This window comes from Benincasa hispida, chromosome 7, assembly GCF_009727055.1.
Source record: "Benincasa hispida cultivar B227 chromosome 7, ASM972705v1, whole genome shotgun sequence".
NCBI lineage: Eukaryota > Viridiplantae > Streptophyta > Magnoliopsida > Cucurbitales > Cucurbitaceae > Benincasa > Benincasa hispida.
This window is the reverse complement of record NC_052355.1, coordinates 29,945,381-29,963,616: the sequence shown is the minus strand read 5'-3', so window position 1 is coordinate 29,963,616 and position 18,236 is coordinate 29,945,381. Positions and strand designations below refer to the sequence as shown.

Here is an 18,236-nt window from a genome sequence, read left to right as displayed (position 1 = left end):
TCTTTTCTCCTAAAGTACCATTGTCCCTCTAATGAACAATTGATTTAGGATCTTAATCACTAAATCCATTCTCTCTCAAGCCAACGAGAGGATGGAGCTCCTTATTCAAGACTTGGGATCGACCCTTAAGGGAACAATCTTTTTACTATCCCTAAAATGAGTAGGAATGAATTCCATCTTGTAAATTCTATGTCCCCATCTATCTACCCATTCTTATCCCTGAAATGAAAGGCATATTGAGCAGCGCTGTTGAGCTTACCCTCACCTATGCAGATAAGAGGATAATCCCAAATAAACAGGAGTTCATAGGCAGCTCAAGATTCAAGTCAAGTTATCTAAGTCATCAAGAAGTGAAATTAATCAATGTTAACCGTAAACGATGTTAATACGTAACAATGATTATTTCGTGGTCAGTCTTACACAATCTCATCGTATAGAATACCCCTACTCACATGTCTCTACATGAATAAACGGATCACATCGTTTATGACACTTACAACATTTGTAACAATCATAAAGTGGGTTGTATTCAATAGTATCTCTAGAAATAGGTACCTAACCTAATCCAAGTACTATAGAAGGTTTAGGTTATTTTACTCGAACTTGATCTAGTTTGTGTCTCCACATAAAGTCCAAGTATTCATAACAATAGCCAAGGGTTCGAAGTTTATTAGATTTAGAGTTATTAAACAATCAACAACATTTGTCTGAATAAAATTCATATATGTTTACTGTTTACAAACTACGAGTTTTAGGACATACAACCCAACAATACTAACCGAGGGAGGAAGAAAGACTTAATTTTCTTTTCTTTTCTTTTCTTTTCTTTTTAATCTCTCTTTATACTTTTAACTCAAATAAAACCCTAACCCTTATATATATGTGTAATTATTCTCCTTTCTTTTCCTTATTTAATTCCAAATCCCTTCCCTCTTTAATTCCAATTTCCTTTCTCTCTTAAATTCCAAAAATATTTTAAATCTTCCATCTCTTAGTAAAAATCGAATTATCTTATTAAAATAATTCAATTTGACCACAAGCCAAAAGTAACTCCAATTAATTTAAAAATAATTAAATTAGAGTTAATTTAGCAAATTAATTAAATCTTGAATTCCAATCCATCTATCCAAACAATTTAAATAATTTAATGGAAATTACATGAAAATTCAGGGTGTTACATTCTTCCCTCCTTAATAAACTTTCATTCTCGAAAGTTTTAATCCTGAAAGAGCTTTGGATATTGTGATCTCATCTCGTTCTTTCATTCTCATGTTGCTTTCTCAAACTGGTGATTCCGTCATAGAACCTTTACTAATATTATCTCCTTATTGTGCAATGTTTTCACTTTCCTGGTCAAGATTTGAATAAGCTTCTCTTCGTAACTCGGGTTCTCATTCAATTGCAAAGGCCCATAGTCAACAATATGAGACGGGTTTGCTGTGTACTTCCTCACCATGGAAACATGAAAAACGTTATGGACAGCAGAAAAAGAAGGTGGCAAGGCTAATCGATAGGCCATCGGGTCAACATGCTCCAAGATCTCAAATGGCCTAATGAAACGAGGACTAATATTTCTTTTTCTGCCAAACCTCAACACTCTCTTCATAGGTGCCACTTTCAAAAACACCTTATCACCTACCTCAAACTCCATATCTTTTTGCCTAACATCAGCATAACTCTTTTGTCTACTTTGAGCTGTCAACATCCGAGCTCTAATTGATAGTTTGCACCAGCTTTGGTCCTAACAATATACGTTGACCGACCTCGTCCAATAAACAGGGGACCTACAACTCACCCATACAAGGCCTCGAGTGGCACAATATTAATGGTAGCTTGGTAGCTGTTATTGTATGCGAACTTCATCAAGTGCAAATGAGAATATCAACTCCCTGAAAAACATCTATACACTTGCACGTAACATATCCTCAAAGGTTTTCAGTTTGAGTATCAGTATATGGGTGAAAAGTTGTACTAAAATCCAACCGAGTACCTAACGCTGACTAGAGACTCTTCCAAAAACTAGATGTAAAGCGAGGGTCCCTGTCAGACACGATGGACATGGGCACCCCCATTTAATCTCACCATATCTTTCATATATAACTGTGCCCACCTATTCACTGAATACGTGGACTTTCTTGGGACGAAATGCGCTAGCTAGTGAGTCTAACCACTATAACCCACTGTATAGCCTTTAGTTGCCTTTGGCAAACCCAAGAGAAATTTCATAGACACATTCTCCCACTTCCATTCCAGTACACTCAGGGGCTGTAATGAGCCTGCTAGCTTCTATCTCGGGGCTTTCTCTTGTTGGCACACCAAACACTTCCTGACAAGCTCGGCTATTTCTCTTTTCATGTCATACCACCAATAACATCGTTTCAGGTCCTGATACATCTTGGTGCTGCCAAAATGTATAAAAAATGGGAAACTATAGGCTTTTGTCAATATCTAATTCTAAGGTCACTATCTGCAGGTACACAATGGTGTCCCTAATAAAGAAGACCATGATCTAGGGATACCAAGAACTCACTGTATCAGCCTAACTCTATATGAAGAAATCTCTAAACAAGGTAAGGATCACCTTGTTGTGCATCAATAATCCTTTGTCTCAAAGTCGGTTGTACCATCAATTGTGCCAACTGTGAGGTGACTGTTGGGACTGGTGTTCTAATTCTCCCAGAGTCTCGTAATTTGTAAACTTTGTACACATTGTTATTAATAAAATAAGAGTTATTTTATTTGTATTTACTCATATCCAATAAACTAAGATCGTGGTTATTTTATGTAAACTTAAGCATGTATATAAGATATACAAGTAGATCATGCCTTAAGTAATAACCTAAATGGTCTATAGTATAAGGATAAAGGAGGGATACCTTATCCTGGTGACACTACGAATACGACCCGCTTTATAGAGATTTACAAGTGTTGTAAACTACTACAAATGGTCTGATCCCGACCATTCATGTGGAGACATGCGAGTGGGGGTGTCCTATACAAAGAGTTTGTATAATACCGGACCACGAGATGATTCATCTCATTATATAACGTCATTGATAATTGAGACTTACATCTCACTAAAACGACCATAGGTGACATGACCTTAATCCTGAGTATTTTGGGAACTCCTGCCTATAAGGGCGGTCCTTTGATTAGTATGGGTGAAAGTGGTCGAATTACCAACTCAACAAGCCTAACTTTTTGGAGATTTATCTGATTGGGGAGCTGAGAACTCAGTTACACAAGACGAAATTCACTCCTTCCTCGAAGCAGGGGTAAGTAGATAGATTGCTCCCTTAAAGGCTGATTCTGGGTCCTGAACATAGTGGCCACACCCTCTCTTTGGAAGAGAGGACCCAATCATAGTAAGACTATGACTTATTGTTCATTAGAGGAATCAGTGGTACTTAAGGAGTTAGATGTAACTACAGAAGTAAAACGGTAAATTGGCCCAACTGTATTTACGAGCGTATTATGAAGGGTTATCGCACTGTTGATTGGTTGATATGGACATAAAAATATATCTGTAGTGAAAAGAGTGCAGCTGTCGATCTTTAGTGGAGTGCCTGGTTGTTAACGGATGGTGGATTCCGTGACTAAAGAGTTCGGCCAATTATTCATGTACCGTTGGAGCTTCAAGATACAGGATTATAAGGTTCCATTGGTAGCTCAATGGGTTCAAGTTAAGAATCATATTTTGGTGTTGATTTGAAGTGTTCAAATTAACAAGAGAAAATTCAATTATATGTGATATAATTGGTATGATGTATGAGATACATTATTTGGATGAATTAATGTAAATATGATTTACATTAAGTACCATAAAATAGAAAAAGAACTATGGTTTATATGTTTCATGAGATGAAATACTAAAACTATAGGTTATAAATATAATATGGTAAGTTGGTTATCATATTTATTTATAATATATTAATTATATGATAATTAATTCTTTTTCTCTAATAACTGATTGAGTGAGAGGTTATTGGAAGTTTTATGATAATCGTGAGATAAAAGAAAAATTGTTTTCCTAAATTTAGGAGTTGCCTCATTCAGAAATTACTCACGGTGATAAGCTATCAAGTAAAAGAGTTTTACTAAGCGATAGTTGTAGAGAGAGTAAATGATCGTGTAGAGTTAACTATACGATAGTCATTCAGCTGATTGTTGCTACACGATCGAGTAGCAAAGTCTATGCGATAGGCTTAATTTACTAAACAATCGAGCACATCGTCTATGCGATAGATTGTGTTCTTATCTCCCACTTGTTCGATCGTCTACTCGATTGTAGACCTCCAGTCTCTTCCTCAAGCCAAGATCAGACAGAGCCCACAACTCCTAGATTCTCACACCGAGAATACCAAGGTAACCATTGTGGTGGTTTCCTCACTCAGTTCGTGGATCGAGTTAGACTCGATTGGGTTCGATGAGTTATTGGTTGTTCGTGTTGTTCGTGTGGTGATTGTTGCGTTCGTGTGCTGCTGTCTTTGGACGCATTGTAGATTGTTCGAGGGATTCTTGAAGAATGGTTCTTCAAAGGTATGCATCCTCTATCCCTTGTATCATCGTTTAGCATGTTGTAATTTCTGTATATGTTTGACATGTTAGTTTCCGTTTTAGACTGTAATTGTTTTGTGTTCAATCTGAATGGAATTTGGAACATTCCCTTCCGTTACTCATGGAAATCCTCGTGCTTGATTTCCTTCAGTGACCTTTCCCACAGTTATTTCAATTTCAGCTTGCTCAAAATCATTGCATAAAGGTATCTGTCTGGTAATCAAAGTCGTTGAATATGTTGTCTTTCTACTAAGAGCATCTGCTACTACGTTCGTCTTACCTAGATGATACAAGATTTCATAGTCTTAGTCTTTTACTAAATCCAACCATCTGCGCTGTCTCATATTTAACTCCTTCTAAGTGAAAAAATATTTTCAAGCTCTTGTGGCCTGTGAAAATCTGTATTTTATCCCATACAAGTAATATCTCCAAATTTTCAAGGCAAAAACCACCTGATTCATCACTGTAGATCACAAAACTACCAGATTCATCTAGCACTTAAGGATTGAGGCAGTAACAATTTTCTGCTTAAGGTCTTGAAAACTTTTCTCACGAGCTTTACTCCAAATAAAAGGGGGTTCCCTTTTTGGTCAACTGGGTCAAAGATGTAGATATGCGAGAAAAATCCTTAACAAACCAACGGTAATAGTCAGCTAATCCTAGAAAACTACGCACCTCACTAACTCTAATAGGTCGAGACCAATTGGTAACCACTTCGATCTTTGCCAGATCCACGAAACTTCCTTTCTAGACACCACATGCCCTAGAAAGGTCTACCGTTGGTGTTAAAGGGAGAACTGCGAGGAGCCAACCCTAGTACTTGCTTCAAATAGAACTCACATTTGAAAATTTTAGCATATAACTTGTTCAACCACAGGATATCCAAGACTTTAAGTGCTCCTCTTGTTTTGCCTTCATCCTAGAATAAACCAAGATGTCATCAATAAAGACTATAACAAAAGTGTCTAGGAACTTCTTGAACACTCTGTTCATCAGATCCCTAAATACTGCTGGAGCATTTGTCAAACCAAACGACATTACAATAAACTCATATTGTATCTAGAGTGGAATATTGTCTTGGGAATATCACTGCCTTTAATCCTCAACTGGGGATATCCTGAGCGCAAATCGATTTTGGAAAACATCGTGGCTCCTTGTAACTAATCAAACAAATCCTCAACTCTATGGAGTAGATACTTATTCTTAATGGTTACCATGTTCATTTCTCTTTAATCTATATATAGACGTAACAAGCCATCTTTCTTCTTTACAAACAACACTAGTGCATCCCATGGGGACACACTGGGTCATATGAAACATTTATGAAGCAATTCTTGCAACTGGATCTTAAGTTCTTTCAATTCTACTAAAGCCATTTTGTACGAAGTTTTAGATATAGGAATGGTGTTTGGCCCTAACTCGATTGTAAAATTAATCTCCCTGTGCAGTGGAAAACCTAGAAGTTCCTCAAGAACCACATTAGGGTATTCTCTCACAATTGGTTCAGATGCCAAAGAAACCTCATTTTCTTGAGCATCAACATGACTAAGATACTCTAGGTACCTTGGTTAAACAACTTTTTGGCCTTCATGGCGGAGATTACTTTGGGCAAGACCACGAACCCGACCCTTTTGAATTTAAAGCTAGCTTCCATAAGAGGGTTAAAACTTACCTTCTTACGAGAATAGTCTATACTGGCATGGTTAGAAGCCAACCAATCCATACCCAGTATCACATCAAAATCATGCATGTCCAAAACCATTAAAGTCATATCTAAGGCATGGTCTGCTATATCTATCTGACATGCTTTTATTCTTTTATTTGCTATCATAATTTCTCTAGACGAAGTAGAAACTGATAAAACATAATTCAAAGGTTCTACTTCTAACACATCATGTCTCACAAACAAAAATGATATAAATGAATGAGATGACTCAGAATCAGATAATACCAATGCATAGTGTCCCAAGATTGGGAGTGTACCTGTCATTGTTGTTCCTGACTGCTCGGCCTCTCGTCAAATTAGTGGCATAGACCTGACCATGTTGTTGATGTCTGTTTGCATTATTTTGAGCATTTGATGGCTAATTCTAACCACCTTCTACAGGGACACAAGGGCACCTGTTTGCCATATATCCCTTTCACTTGCATTTAAAGCATATCCTCGTGCCAAACAGACAACGCCCCACATGAGACTTCCCACACGACATGGATAAGGGCTTATCTCTCCCAAACTCTCACAAGTCTGAGATTAGTTGTTGGTAATGTTGTAATGATTTGACCGAACTCGAACTCTTCTGAAAGAACTTGGGTGAGGAGAACCTTGAGCGGAAGCAGATCAACTAAATTCCATTAATTATCAAATACAAAGTTTACAGTAAACATACAAATAGATATGCATTTAAATTAAACTACAACAAGCTTTACAAGAAACAGGGTTTCAAGAATTTCACCTTTGAAGAACCATTCTTCGCGTTTTCCTCTCTCGAACAGTCACGTACAACTTGAAGGCCTTCTTTAAGAAATAACTCCAACCAAAATCGGACACTACCATAATATAATCCTCAGTATTCTCAGGGTGAGAACCCGGAGTGGTGGGCTCTGACTATTTTGGTTTAAAGGGAAAGTTTAGGTGGAGGACGAAGATTGAGGGCTTTCTCACAAAAAAAACTCATAGAACTTTTCTGTAACACTCTCTCAATCGTTTAACAACAACATAAAAGAAGAAGAAAAACTGTTTTTCTTTTATTCTCCTCTTGCCAAATTGAATAACCACCCCACTAAAGTGGATGGAGAGAAAAGATGGGGAAGGGATTTATAACTCTCTTCCTTCTAATTAAAAGTAATAATAATAATATAAATATAAATATGATAACTAACTTATCATATAATATATAATATATTATATGTTATATCAAATATAACATATAACCTATAGTTTTAATATTATATCACATACAATATAAAATATAGTTTCTTTTCTCTATTTATATGACATTTAATAAACCTCATTTATATTAAATTTAACAACTATGAATCACATTCAAAGAAAATATATTTCAATCTTATTCAAATATTTATTTCCTCCAATTAATCTATAATGTATCAAATACATTATGATAATTATATCATATATAATAGAAACAATTTAATTATATCATATATAATTAAATCCCTCTATTAATTTGAACAATTCAAATTAATCCAAAAACTGATTCTCAGCTAAATCCTTTTGAGCTACCAAGGGGACCTCATGGACCTGTAGCTTGAAACTCCAATGGTACATGAGTAATTAATTAAACTCTTTAATTACATTATTCACCATCCATTAACTGTCGGGCAGTCCACTAAAGACCGATAGTTGCATTCTTCGCACTACAGATATATTTTTGTGTCTATTGGACATAACCAATCAATAGTACGATGACCTTTCACAAATTGCTCGTAAGTATAGTTGGGCAAAATTACTATTTTCCCCCTATAGTTACATCTAACTCTTGAAGTATCACTGATCCCTCTAATGAATAATAGATCATAGTCTCATTATGACTAAACCCTTCTTGGGCCAGGAGGGGGTGTGATGCCACAATGTTCAAGACCCGAAATCAGCCCTTAAGGGAGCAATTTATCTACTTACCCCTGCTTTGAGGAAGAAGTGAATTCCATCTTGTGTAGTTGTGTTCCCATCTCCCTAATCAGACGAATCCCCAAAATGGTAAGCTTGTTGAGTCGGCAATCTAGCCACTCTCACCCATATAAATCAAAGGACCACCCTCAAATGCAGAAGTTCACAACTCACTCAAGATTTAGGTCATATTACCTATGGTCATCTTGGTGAAATGTAAGTCTCTATTATGAATGATGTTATATAATGAGACTAAACATTTTGTGGTCCAGCCTTATACAAACTCCTTCGTATAGAATATCTTCGCTCGCATGTCTATATATGAATGATCAGATCAGATCGCTTGTAGCATTTTACAACAATTGTAACACCTACAAAGTGGTTCATACTCGTAGTATCACCAGAATAAGGTACCCAGCCTTATACATCTACTACAGACCATTTAGGTTATCACTTAAACATGATCCACCCGTATGTCTCCACATATATGTTTAAGTAACAAAGATAACCTTGGATGTTAGTTTATTGGTTTGTGGTTAATACAACTAAAATATCACATATTTTATAGACAATGAATAAAATATCAAATATTTTATTAATCACATAATGAGTTTGTTCATACAGTGTTTACAAACTATAGAACCCTATGAGATTTAGGGTATCAACCTCAACACCTTCTGTGAGGGCTCGAGGATTTTCTACTCTGCCTTTCTCTTCTATCCTGCGGAGGGTCCTAATCCTTAAGGCTTTAGGTGTTCCCCTTCTGTCTGAGAGTCTATCTCTACCTCCAAACGGAGTGCCTTTGCATGAGTAGTCAGCTTGAAGGCCTGCACAAACTTGCTTATCTCACCCTTCAGACCCTGAATAAATCTTCCTGCTCTCTTAACCTCTGTGGCAACCAATTCAAAGCAAAACAGAACAGCCTGTCAAACTCGTGGTTATATTCCTCGACCATCATATGGCATTTTTTTAGATCTAGGAAATTCTATTGTTTAAAATTCATCAAGCTGACGAAGTAGTATTTTGTGTAAAACCATTCCTTGAACTGCTCTCAGGTTATTGCTCCAGCTTCAGGCATCAATCATCATTTCAGCGGACTAACATGAGGTGACAGCATATCTGTAAGTAAGAAACCACAATCTGTAACTTCTGGTCATCCAAACATTTCATATATCGAAAAATCATTTATATGGAAGATACAACTCTGCCTTTGTAGGGTTCTTTAGTGACCCATTAAACGCGCGGGGATTATACTTCATGCAATCCTTCAGATGTTTGGCCTTGACGAACAGATCCTGCATATCCTGTTGTGAAATAGGGCATTGTGGGTAGCAGCCTCCTGAGGTGATGCTCGTCGAACTAATACCTCCTTCACCATACTCTTAAATTTTTTCTCTAGCTAAATTGTCAATGCATCAAGATCAGCCAGGGTGACGGGTGCATTAGGTGGTGGGTGTACTGGGGTTTGTTTCTCATTCTCTACAAAGTTTTTGACGGATGGCTGATGTCCATCCCTTCCACCAGTTCTACCCCCACGACAACGCCTTCTTGCACTTCAACATGGCGGCATTTCCTAACATTCACAATCGACCTCTTTTAGTCCTCTATCAAAGAAACAGTCTAATATTATTATTATTTTTTTTTAAAGGCAAGGTCATGCATATATACTTCTAGAAAATTTTAATAAGAAACATACTTGGCGAGGACGAAGAATCTATAACAATCATAAGAGACACATAATCTAGACTTAGTTCGTAAGTCAGTCTATAGAACTTAAAACTTAGTCTCTGATACCAACTGTAACGACCCAACCTTACAAGTACTCTAACAATGGGTTGTTACTCTTACTTACACGTTTACATTCAAACCATTTTAACCATTAAAGCGTTAATCTACTGAAATGAGGATGACTATTTCAAATCAATTTATTAAATAAATAAATAAATAAATAATTTATCAGAGTCCTCTAAAAACATTTGGAAAGAAAACATTCAAACAAGAAAATATTCTTTCTGACATTAAAACCTAATTTCGAAACATTTAAATAACTAGAGACATAGACTGAGTGAAAGTGATTTCTATTGTCCCCATATGGCTCTGTGTTTGGAGCTAAGTAGGTGTCATTAGTTCTACCTAACTCAAAACAAACAATATTTATAAAGCTCAAAAAACAACCTAACTAACTCGTAATTAACGTGGAAGTAAGAGATCGATCCACAGGGAAATGTTATTTAATCCTTTCTTTAACCAAGCTTAACTATGAAAGCTATAAAATGAGGGGTTTTGATTAAAACAAGAAACATGCTAAAGAATCAAAAGATAAAGGATAGTTGTAACCAAGTTCAAAAAAATCTTGCTTCCAATCTAAGTTAGACGTTCATTGCAATTTTTATCATTAAATTCTACAAATTTAATTCACAATCGGATTAAGCACGCAACTACGTACTTAATATAGATTAAACTAGTCTCTACAAAGGCAGACAACAAGCATAACCTAGTCAAGAAAGCGTCCTAATCAATGATTAAAGTATGATAGCCCTAACCCTAATCTATCTACATGCTTCTGCCTCTATTGGGTTCCTTAGTGGACATATAGAAGAGAAAACACGCGCATTAAGTTCTAGGATTAAATTGCGTCGATTAATTGTTAAGATAACTTACTCAATTAACCGAATTTTCTCCAAATCTAGTAAGTATTGTGTCATAGGATAGCCATTCAACATTCAGTTACTATTGTCTCTTGGAGATCTTGGCTAGACATTCTATCGAACCTATTAACAGCAACGTATTCAATCATGAGTGATGTGACAAAACCAAGCATCTAGGCTAAACATGCTCAAGATATAGATCATTCAACATGTTGCAAGAATTTAAATCAAATTCAAGAATGCTCGAATTCAGATTGCTAATGATAAAGAAAACTAGAAAACTTAAAAGAATTTTCAAGAACTCTTGAAATAGAAACAAAATTGAATTACTTCATAAATCCATAGATAAATTCATGAAGAATTATAAGTTATTGAAAATAAATCAAAATCCAACCTAAGTAGGAAACAAAATTTCCATAGAGACTAATTGATACAGAGAGAAATTCCAACCTCTATGAAATCGTGCTTCCTCTCCTCAACCAAAAATGAAAGAGAACTATCCTCTCTTTTTTCATCAAAAGTGAAAGAAATCTATTTATAGTTGCAGAGATAGCATTGAGACACATCGTTGACGCTTGGTTGCACGAGGCGTGCGAGGGGATGAATCGCGTCAAAATCTGGAAAAAAAAATGAACGCATCGAGTTTTCTGTTTCACACTCGATCCTCGATGCTCGACACTGGATGTCTCATACTTGATAGGTCATACTCGATGGAAAATAAATAAGAAGAAACTCGATGACTCGATGGTTGAATACTCGATAGCCTTTATTCGATGGTATTTGAAAGTATTCTGCTAAATACTCAATGGCACTTGATTAATCGATGGTATTTTGGTGTTTACTTGATTCTCTTCAATTTGATGTTTTTCTTGGTTATTGTGGATCCTTTTGGCATAATTTTCTTGTAATGGCTTCTAAACGCCTTGAGGATTGTTTTGCCTACAAAATTAACATTAAAAGCAAATAATCAACACAATTTTGGGGGAAATTAACATAGAAAATATACATCCTTGAAAGACCTAACAAAACACCCTGACAATGGCACCATTTTGTTTGGAGCTAAGTAGGTGTCGTCTATCACTCGCAGGCCTATTCCCATCATTGCCTGAAAAATATAAACAAAGAAAGGATAAGTATAAAATACTCAGTAAGTGACCCATTACTGGGCCGTCTAGGTAACATGTTAACCATTCTATCTAGGCATCGGTGTACAACCATAACATATCAGTCATGATCCTAAAGGTCACATATCAGTCATAAACGTGATCCCAAAGGAACACATATTAGTCAAAGGCTTGTAACTCGAAGGTACACAAAACAATCATAGGTGTATCTTGAAGGTACACATATCAGTCGTAGGTACGTTCCCGAAGGAGCACACATCAGGCATATGTATGTACTCGAAGGTGCACAAACAGTCATAAATGTGCACATAAATAGTTATGGGTGTCAATCCCAAAGGAAAACACAAGCAGTCGTAAAGTGTACACCTGCCTGGATAAAAAAGGTTAACAGTCACCATAAATATTAAGCACGCATAAGTCCTATATATATATATATATATATATCCTTCATCATAATCACATCCACTTAACTCAAGAAAAATTTATCAGAACGCCCATAGTCATCATATGATGACATTCCAGTCAAAACAATCCATATCATTAAATAAAACAGTCCAATCATCATCATACAGTTAGGACGACTGGTTCGACAACAAACTAGTAGTAAGACACTTACCTCAAGTTTTAACCTAGACAAGTTCAACCAACCTTAACTCTCGTTTACCTAAAAAAATCACGAACGTAGTCCTATGTCATAAACCAAATTTAAAATTTACAAATAAAGGCAAAGTTCTCAATCACCTAATTTACATCATCCAATAATGCTCCCAACATAGATCCAAGGTCCAATTACTTACCCAAACTTTGTCAAAACTGGTCTCAAATTGACGGGCAACACCTTAAAATCCTCCAAATCTTGAATCTAAAAATTTCAAACATAATGGGTATCAACAATTTTAAACAAAATTAACGGGTAGACAAGAATCTTAAAAAGTTGTCCAAGACTTTAACCAAACTGGCCACAACTTACCCAAATTTCACCTAATTCCAAGATCCGGCGAAAATCCAAAGGAATGGCGATGTTGGAGGACGAAACTAGTAGATCTGGTGTCATCATGACTGTTGGTCAATGGTTGGAAGCAACAGAAAGCAGAGGTTGGGCATAATCCGACAGCGGAAATCAGATCTAGACAATGGCTTTAGTCGGACGTGTGAGGGACTTGGTTACGACAGTGTGGCAAATTTTGGCAGTGGGTGAAGGATGCAGCGAGTTGAGAAGATGCGACCGGCGACTGGAAGAGAGAGAGGGAAGGACGACGACGATAATGAATTTATGGTCAACAGCAATGCTGAGTGCCTGCATCTAAAAACATTCAGAGTCTACAAAGCACATGCGGAAGTAATTAGGATTTTAAGCACTCTAACTATATTAATTTTAGGATTAAAGCATGCATGCTCATAACTTGGAGAAATAGGATTTTGAAAGACAACATTTGAAAAACATCTAAATTCCAGCAGTCCTTGTTTTGAATCTAGTCATGAACTTGTCGTGGACCACTACTAGAGTCTTCTCTACTATTCTCCGACCTTAGAACGGATTGTGAGATCCAATTTAGGGTGAGATTGAAGGAAATTTTTAGATTGGAAGATCTTATGGTGTAAAAACCTTGAAAGAATTAATTCTTTTCAAAATTAAAAATTGCATGGGGAAGAAATTCAACTAAATTTTCTTCTATTTATAGAAGAGAACACATGCAATCAAATTGCGAGTGAATTTGACACCAAATAAACTACTAAATAAAAGGATTAAGTGTTAGGGTTAGTGGGAAATCTAACCCTATTTTTCATTCAAATTTTTTTTATTTTCCAAAAAATAAATAAAATTTCTTTATAATCAATTTTAAATAATTAACTAAACCATTTAATTAATAAAATTAATTTAATATCTAATATTAAATTAATAAAACACCAATCCCAAACATAAATCCCTATTCACATGTAATATTTAAATCATATTTAAATACTTTCCAACCTCCAATTTGTTTAATTCGACAATTAAATTATATACAATTACGTCAATTATATTGCATATAATTCAACGCTTATTCCCTTAACCGAATTTGAATGTTTCAAATTCTCATCATATTGTCCTAAGGTTTAGTCCGATTTGAGCTAATAGTGGGATCTAATGGATCTACAAATTACGAGTTCCAACGATCTGAGATTAACCGGTTAAACTTTTTAATCTAATTAACCAACTCGTTAACTACCGAGACACTCCACTAAAGCTCAGTAGCAACACTCTCCTCACTGTAGATATATTTCTGTCCACTTAATTTAACCATGATTAGTAAGTCAATCCTTCACAAGTTGTTTGTAATTATAGTTGGGTCAAAATTACCGTTTACCCATGTAATTACATCTTGCTCCTTCAGTCTCACTAATCCTTTAATGAACAATTAGTTTGTGGTCCAATCACCAAACCGAGACCTTCTCGAACCAATGAGAGGGTAGGGCCCCTTGTTCAAGATCCAGTGTCAGCACTTAGAATAACCTATCTATTATCCCTAAAGTCAGGTATGAGCAAATTCCATCTTGCAAGACTATGTCCCCATCTATCTACCCGATTTTACCCCTAAAATGAGAGGCTTAATGAGTCAACAATATTAAACCACTCTCACCCATGTAGATTAAATGATAATCTCGAATAAATAAGAGTTTATACTTAACTCAAAATTAAGATCGAGTTACCTAGGTTATTGAATTGAAATAGTCAGTCTTAACAGTAAACGACATTATAAAGTAAAAGTGACCATTTCGTGGTCCGGTCTTATGCAAACTCATTGCATAGGATGCCCCCATTCGCATGTCTCCACATGAAAGATTCAGGATCACATCGTTTTTATTAAATACAAAGTGGACTTCATCCATAGTGTCCTCAGGTTAAGGTACCCAGTCTTATCCCTATATTATGGACCATCTTGGCTATATACTCGAATTTGATCCACTTTTATGTCTCCATATAAAGTTCAAGTATTCATGCTATAGCCAAGGGTTCTTAGTTTATTGGATTTATGATCAAAAGGTGCAATTCACATATCCAATAACATTTTTACTAAATAACCTCAATAAAATTTCATTGTAAAATAGAATATGTTTAATGTTTACAAACCACGAGTTTTAGGACATACAACCCAATAGTTCATACGTTTACTAATCGAGGGAGGAAGAGAGAAATAATTTTCTTTTATTTTTTTTTTAAAATCTCTCTTTATGCTTTTAACTTAAATAAAATCCTAGCCCTATACGTACGTACGTACATATATATATATATAATCATTCTCCTTCCTTTCCCTCCTTTAATTCCAAATTCCTTTCCCCCTTCAATTCCAACTTCCTTTATTAACTAACCCTAATTAACAATATCCCAAATCTTTTTTCTAAAACTTTCCTTCAAAAATATTTTAAATCTTCCATCTTAATAAAAAAACGAATTAGTTTATTAAAATCCAATTTTGTCCACAAGCCAAAAGTAACTCCAATTAATTCAAAATATTTAAATTAGAGTTAATTTAGCAAATTAATTAATCTTGAATTCCAATCCATCTATCCAAACAATTTGAAATATTTAATGGAAATAACATAAAAATTTAGGTTGCCGCTTTCATAGAAAAAGAAGACGTTCATATATTTTTTTTAAATTCTCGATGCATGTGTATCAAGGGTATTAAATGTATCAAATGTATCAAATATATCATGTGTAACGTATCAAGTGTTTATCAAGTGTATTAGGTGTATTTGTACATTTTTTACATTTTAATTTTTAAATCTTGGGTTGGGCTTGTTTTTTGCTTCTATTTTTAGAAAACTAAAAAGTTTGGGATACATAACTAATATTAAGAACTTGTTTTGTCCATTTTGCAACTAGCCCTTTTTTTTTTTTATTAACATATTGAAATTGTAGATGTTAGATTGATTGGTCGTTAAATTCAAATAATTATGGTTTATATTAATTTTTAATTTACATTATTTCATATAGTATTTTAAGGATAAAAATTTATCCCTCCCTCCGCCTCGCCTCCTCCCCCCATTTGCGCTCTTCCCAACAATATTTAAAAATAAATAATAATTTTATGAAATTAAGTGTAATAAATGTTCATGCTTAGTGTCTATTGGTCATGTATCTTACTCTTATTACCCCATATGTTGTCCATGTATCTCTACACACCATTATGTCCATCTAATCCATCTCCTACTTACAAATTTACCTATAAATAGTGGCATTTGGCAGATCATGAAAAATGTACATTGGTGAGAATTCCACTTCATATTCCCATTTTCCATATTTTCCTATTTATATTAAATTCTAATATTTTTTTATTTTATTTAATTAATTTATTATTATGTTATATTTTCTCCATATTCGTATTCCCGTTATGCTATTCAATTTTAAAACACGTTATCAGCACGACCTTCTTTCATTTTTCCCATTGAAGGTAGGTTCTAAAGGTCTTTCATTTGTTCCCTCTCTGTTACAATTGATAAATTAAATGTTATTTTGCATAGTTAGTACATATTAAATTTCTAATATAAATACAATATTTTGTGATAGTGTTGCCATGACAATCCTCACGAAATTAAAAATCGCAGCCCTTGATATTAATGGTAATAATTATTTAGTGTGGGTGCTCGATGCCAAAATCCACTTAGATGTTATGAACCTTGGGGAAACAATTAAAGGAGGAAACACGACATCCAATCAAGACAAAACAAAAGCTATGACTTTCCTTTGTCATCATCTTCACGAGGGATTGAAAATGGAGTATCTTATAATAAAATATCCATGTATCTTGTGGAAACATTTGAAAGAGAGATATGATCATTAAAAAACAATTAGTCTTCCTAAAGCTTGTTATAAGTGGATACATTTAAGGCTACAAGATTTTAAATCAGTACGTGATTACAATTCCGCATTATTTAAAATCAGTTCGAAATTGTTGTTATACAGAGAGAAATTTACTGATGTTGATATGTTAGAGAAGACATTTTCTACATTTCATGTCTCGAATATGCTCCTGCACAGCAATATATAGAAAATGGTTTAAAACAATATTTTGAACTAATTTCATGGTTTCTCGTGGTCAAACAAAATAACGAGTTATTCATGAAAAATCATGAATCTCGACCAACCAGAACGACACCATTTTCTGAATTTTAATAATAATCGTGGTCAAGGTTGTTGTCATAGTCGAGGTCGTGACCACGGTAGAGGAAGAAATAATTTTCCTTTTTGTGGTGGATGTTATAATCATCCAAATTTCAAGAGAACGACACGAAATGATGATCATAAAGAAAAAAACTCCACAAGATAAGAATTCAAAAGGTGATGAACAAAAATGCTTTTGATGTGGTACGACTAGGCATTGGTCACGTATTTGTTGAGATACAATTAATATAATGTATGTGATACATTATAATATAAAGTTTAATGAGAGAAATAAATATTTAAATATGATTCAAATATATATATATATATATTGCAAAGGTATTGTAATTACAGTGTGGGGTGGGAGAATCGAACCTCAAATCTCGAGGTCGTAGTACAAGCACTATGCTAGTTGAGCTACGCGCTTGTTGGCACAATTTTAGCTTTTTAAATAAAATTAAAAACCATAAGTCAAATATAATTCTTGTAATTAATATGATTCAAATATTAATTATATGAATATGATTCATATAAAAACTATAGGTTAACATTAATGAATAGCATATTAAAACTATAGATTATATGAGAGAAATTAAACTATATGTTATATTATATGTGATATAATACAAACTATAGATTATATATTATATAGGATATAATATATGGTTAGATTTACTTATATTAATGTATGTAATTCAATTTAATTTTTGAATTTTTGAATTTCAAAATTTATCTTTCAGGGAGTTAATTTCACATAGTGGAGGGAGTTATTTTGATAGCTCCCTCACACTTCTCTCACAAGGAAGAAGGCAGAGGAATAGTTCAATTGATTGATTACATGAAACTAAATTCAAATAAGACCTCTCTGCAATTTATCTCCTGTCTCTACCAAAACTCTCTCAAGAAGAAATCTCTCTCTTTCACCAAAATTAACCAAGGAAGCCCACCAAACTCTCATTGATTCTCACCTTTAAAATAACAAGGTAACACTTGTGGTGGTGTCCAAGGAGTTTCATTGTTGTCTTTGTTGTGAAGCTATGTTCGGGAGAAGTGATAGAGATCTTGTTCGTGATCACCCAGGGAGAGGATTTCGTGAAGAACGGTTCTTCAATGATAAGTCCAATTCTATACCTTCC

General features: G+C 34.7%; 1 protein-coding gene across 1 annotated transcript; it reads right to left on the bottom strand.

Moving 5' to 3' along the window:
• Positions 1–1,297: 1,297 nt before the first annotated feature.
• On the bottom strand, positions 1,298–1,705 carry LOC120081050. Its single transcript, XM_039035729.1, has one exon. The coding sequence runs from the start codon at positions 1,703–1,705 to the stop codon at positions 1,298–1,300; it is 408 nt and encodes a 135-aa protein (XP_038891657.1).
• Between the last annotated feature and the right edge of the window lie 16,531 nt (positions 1,706–18,236).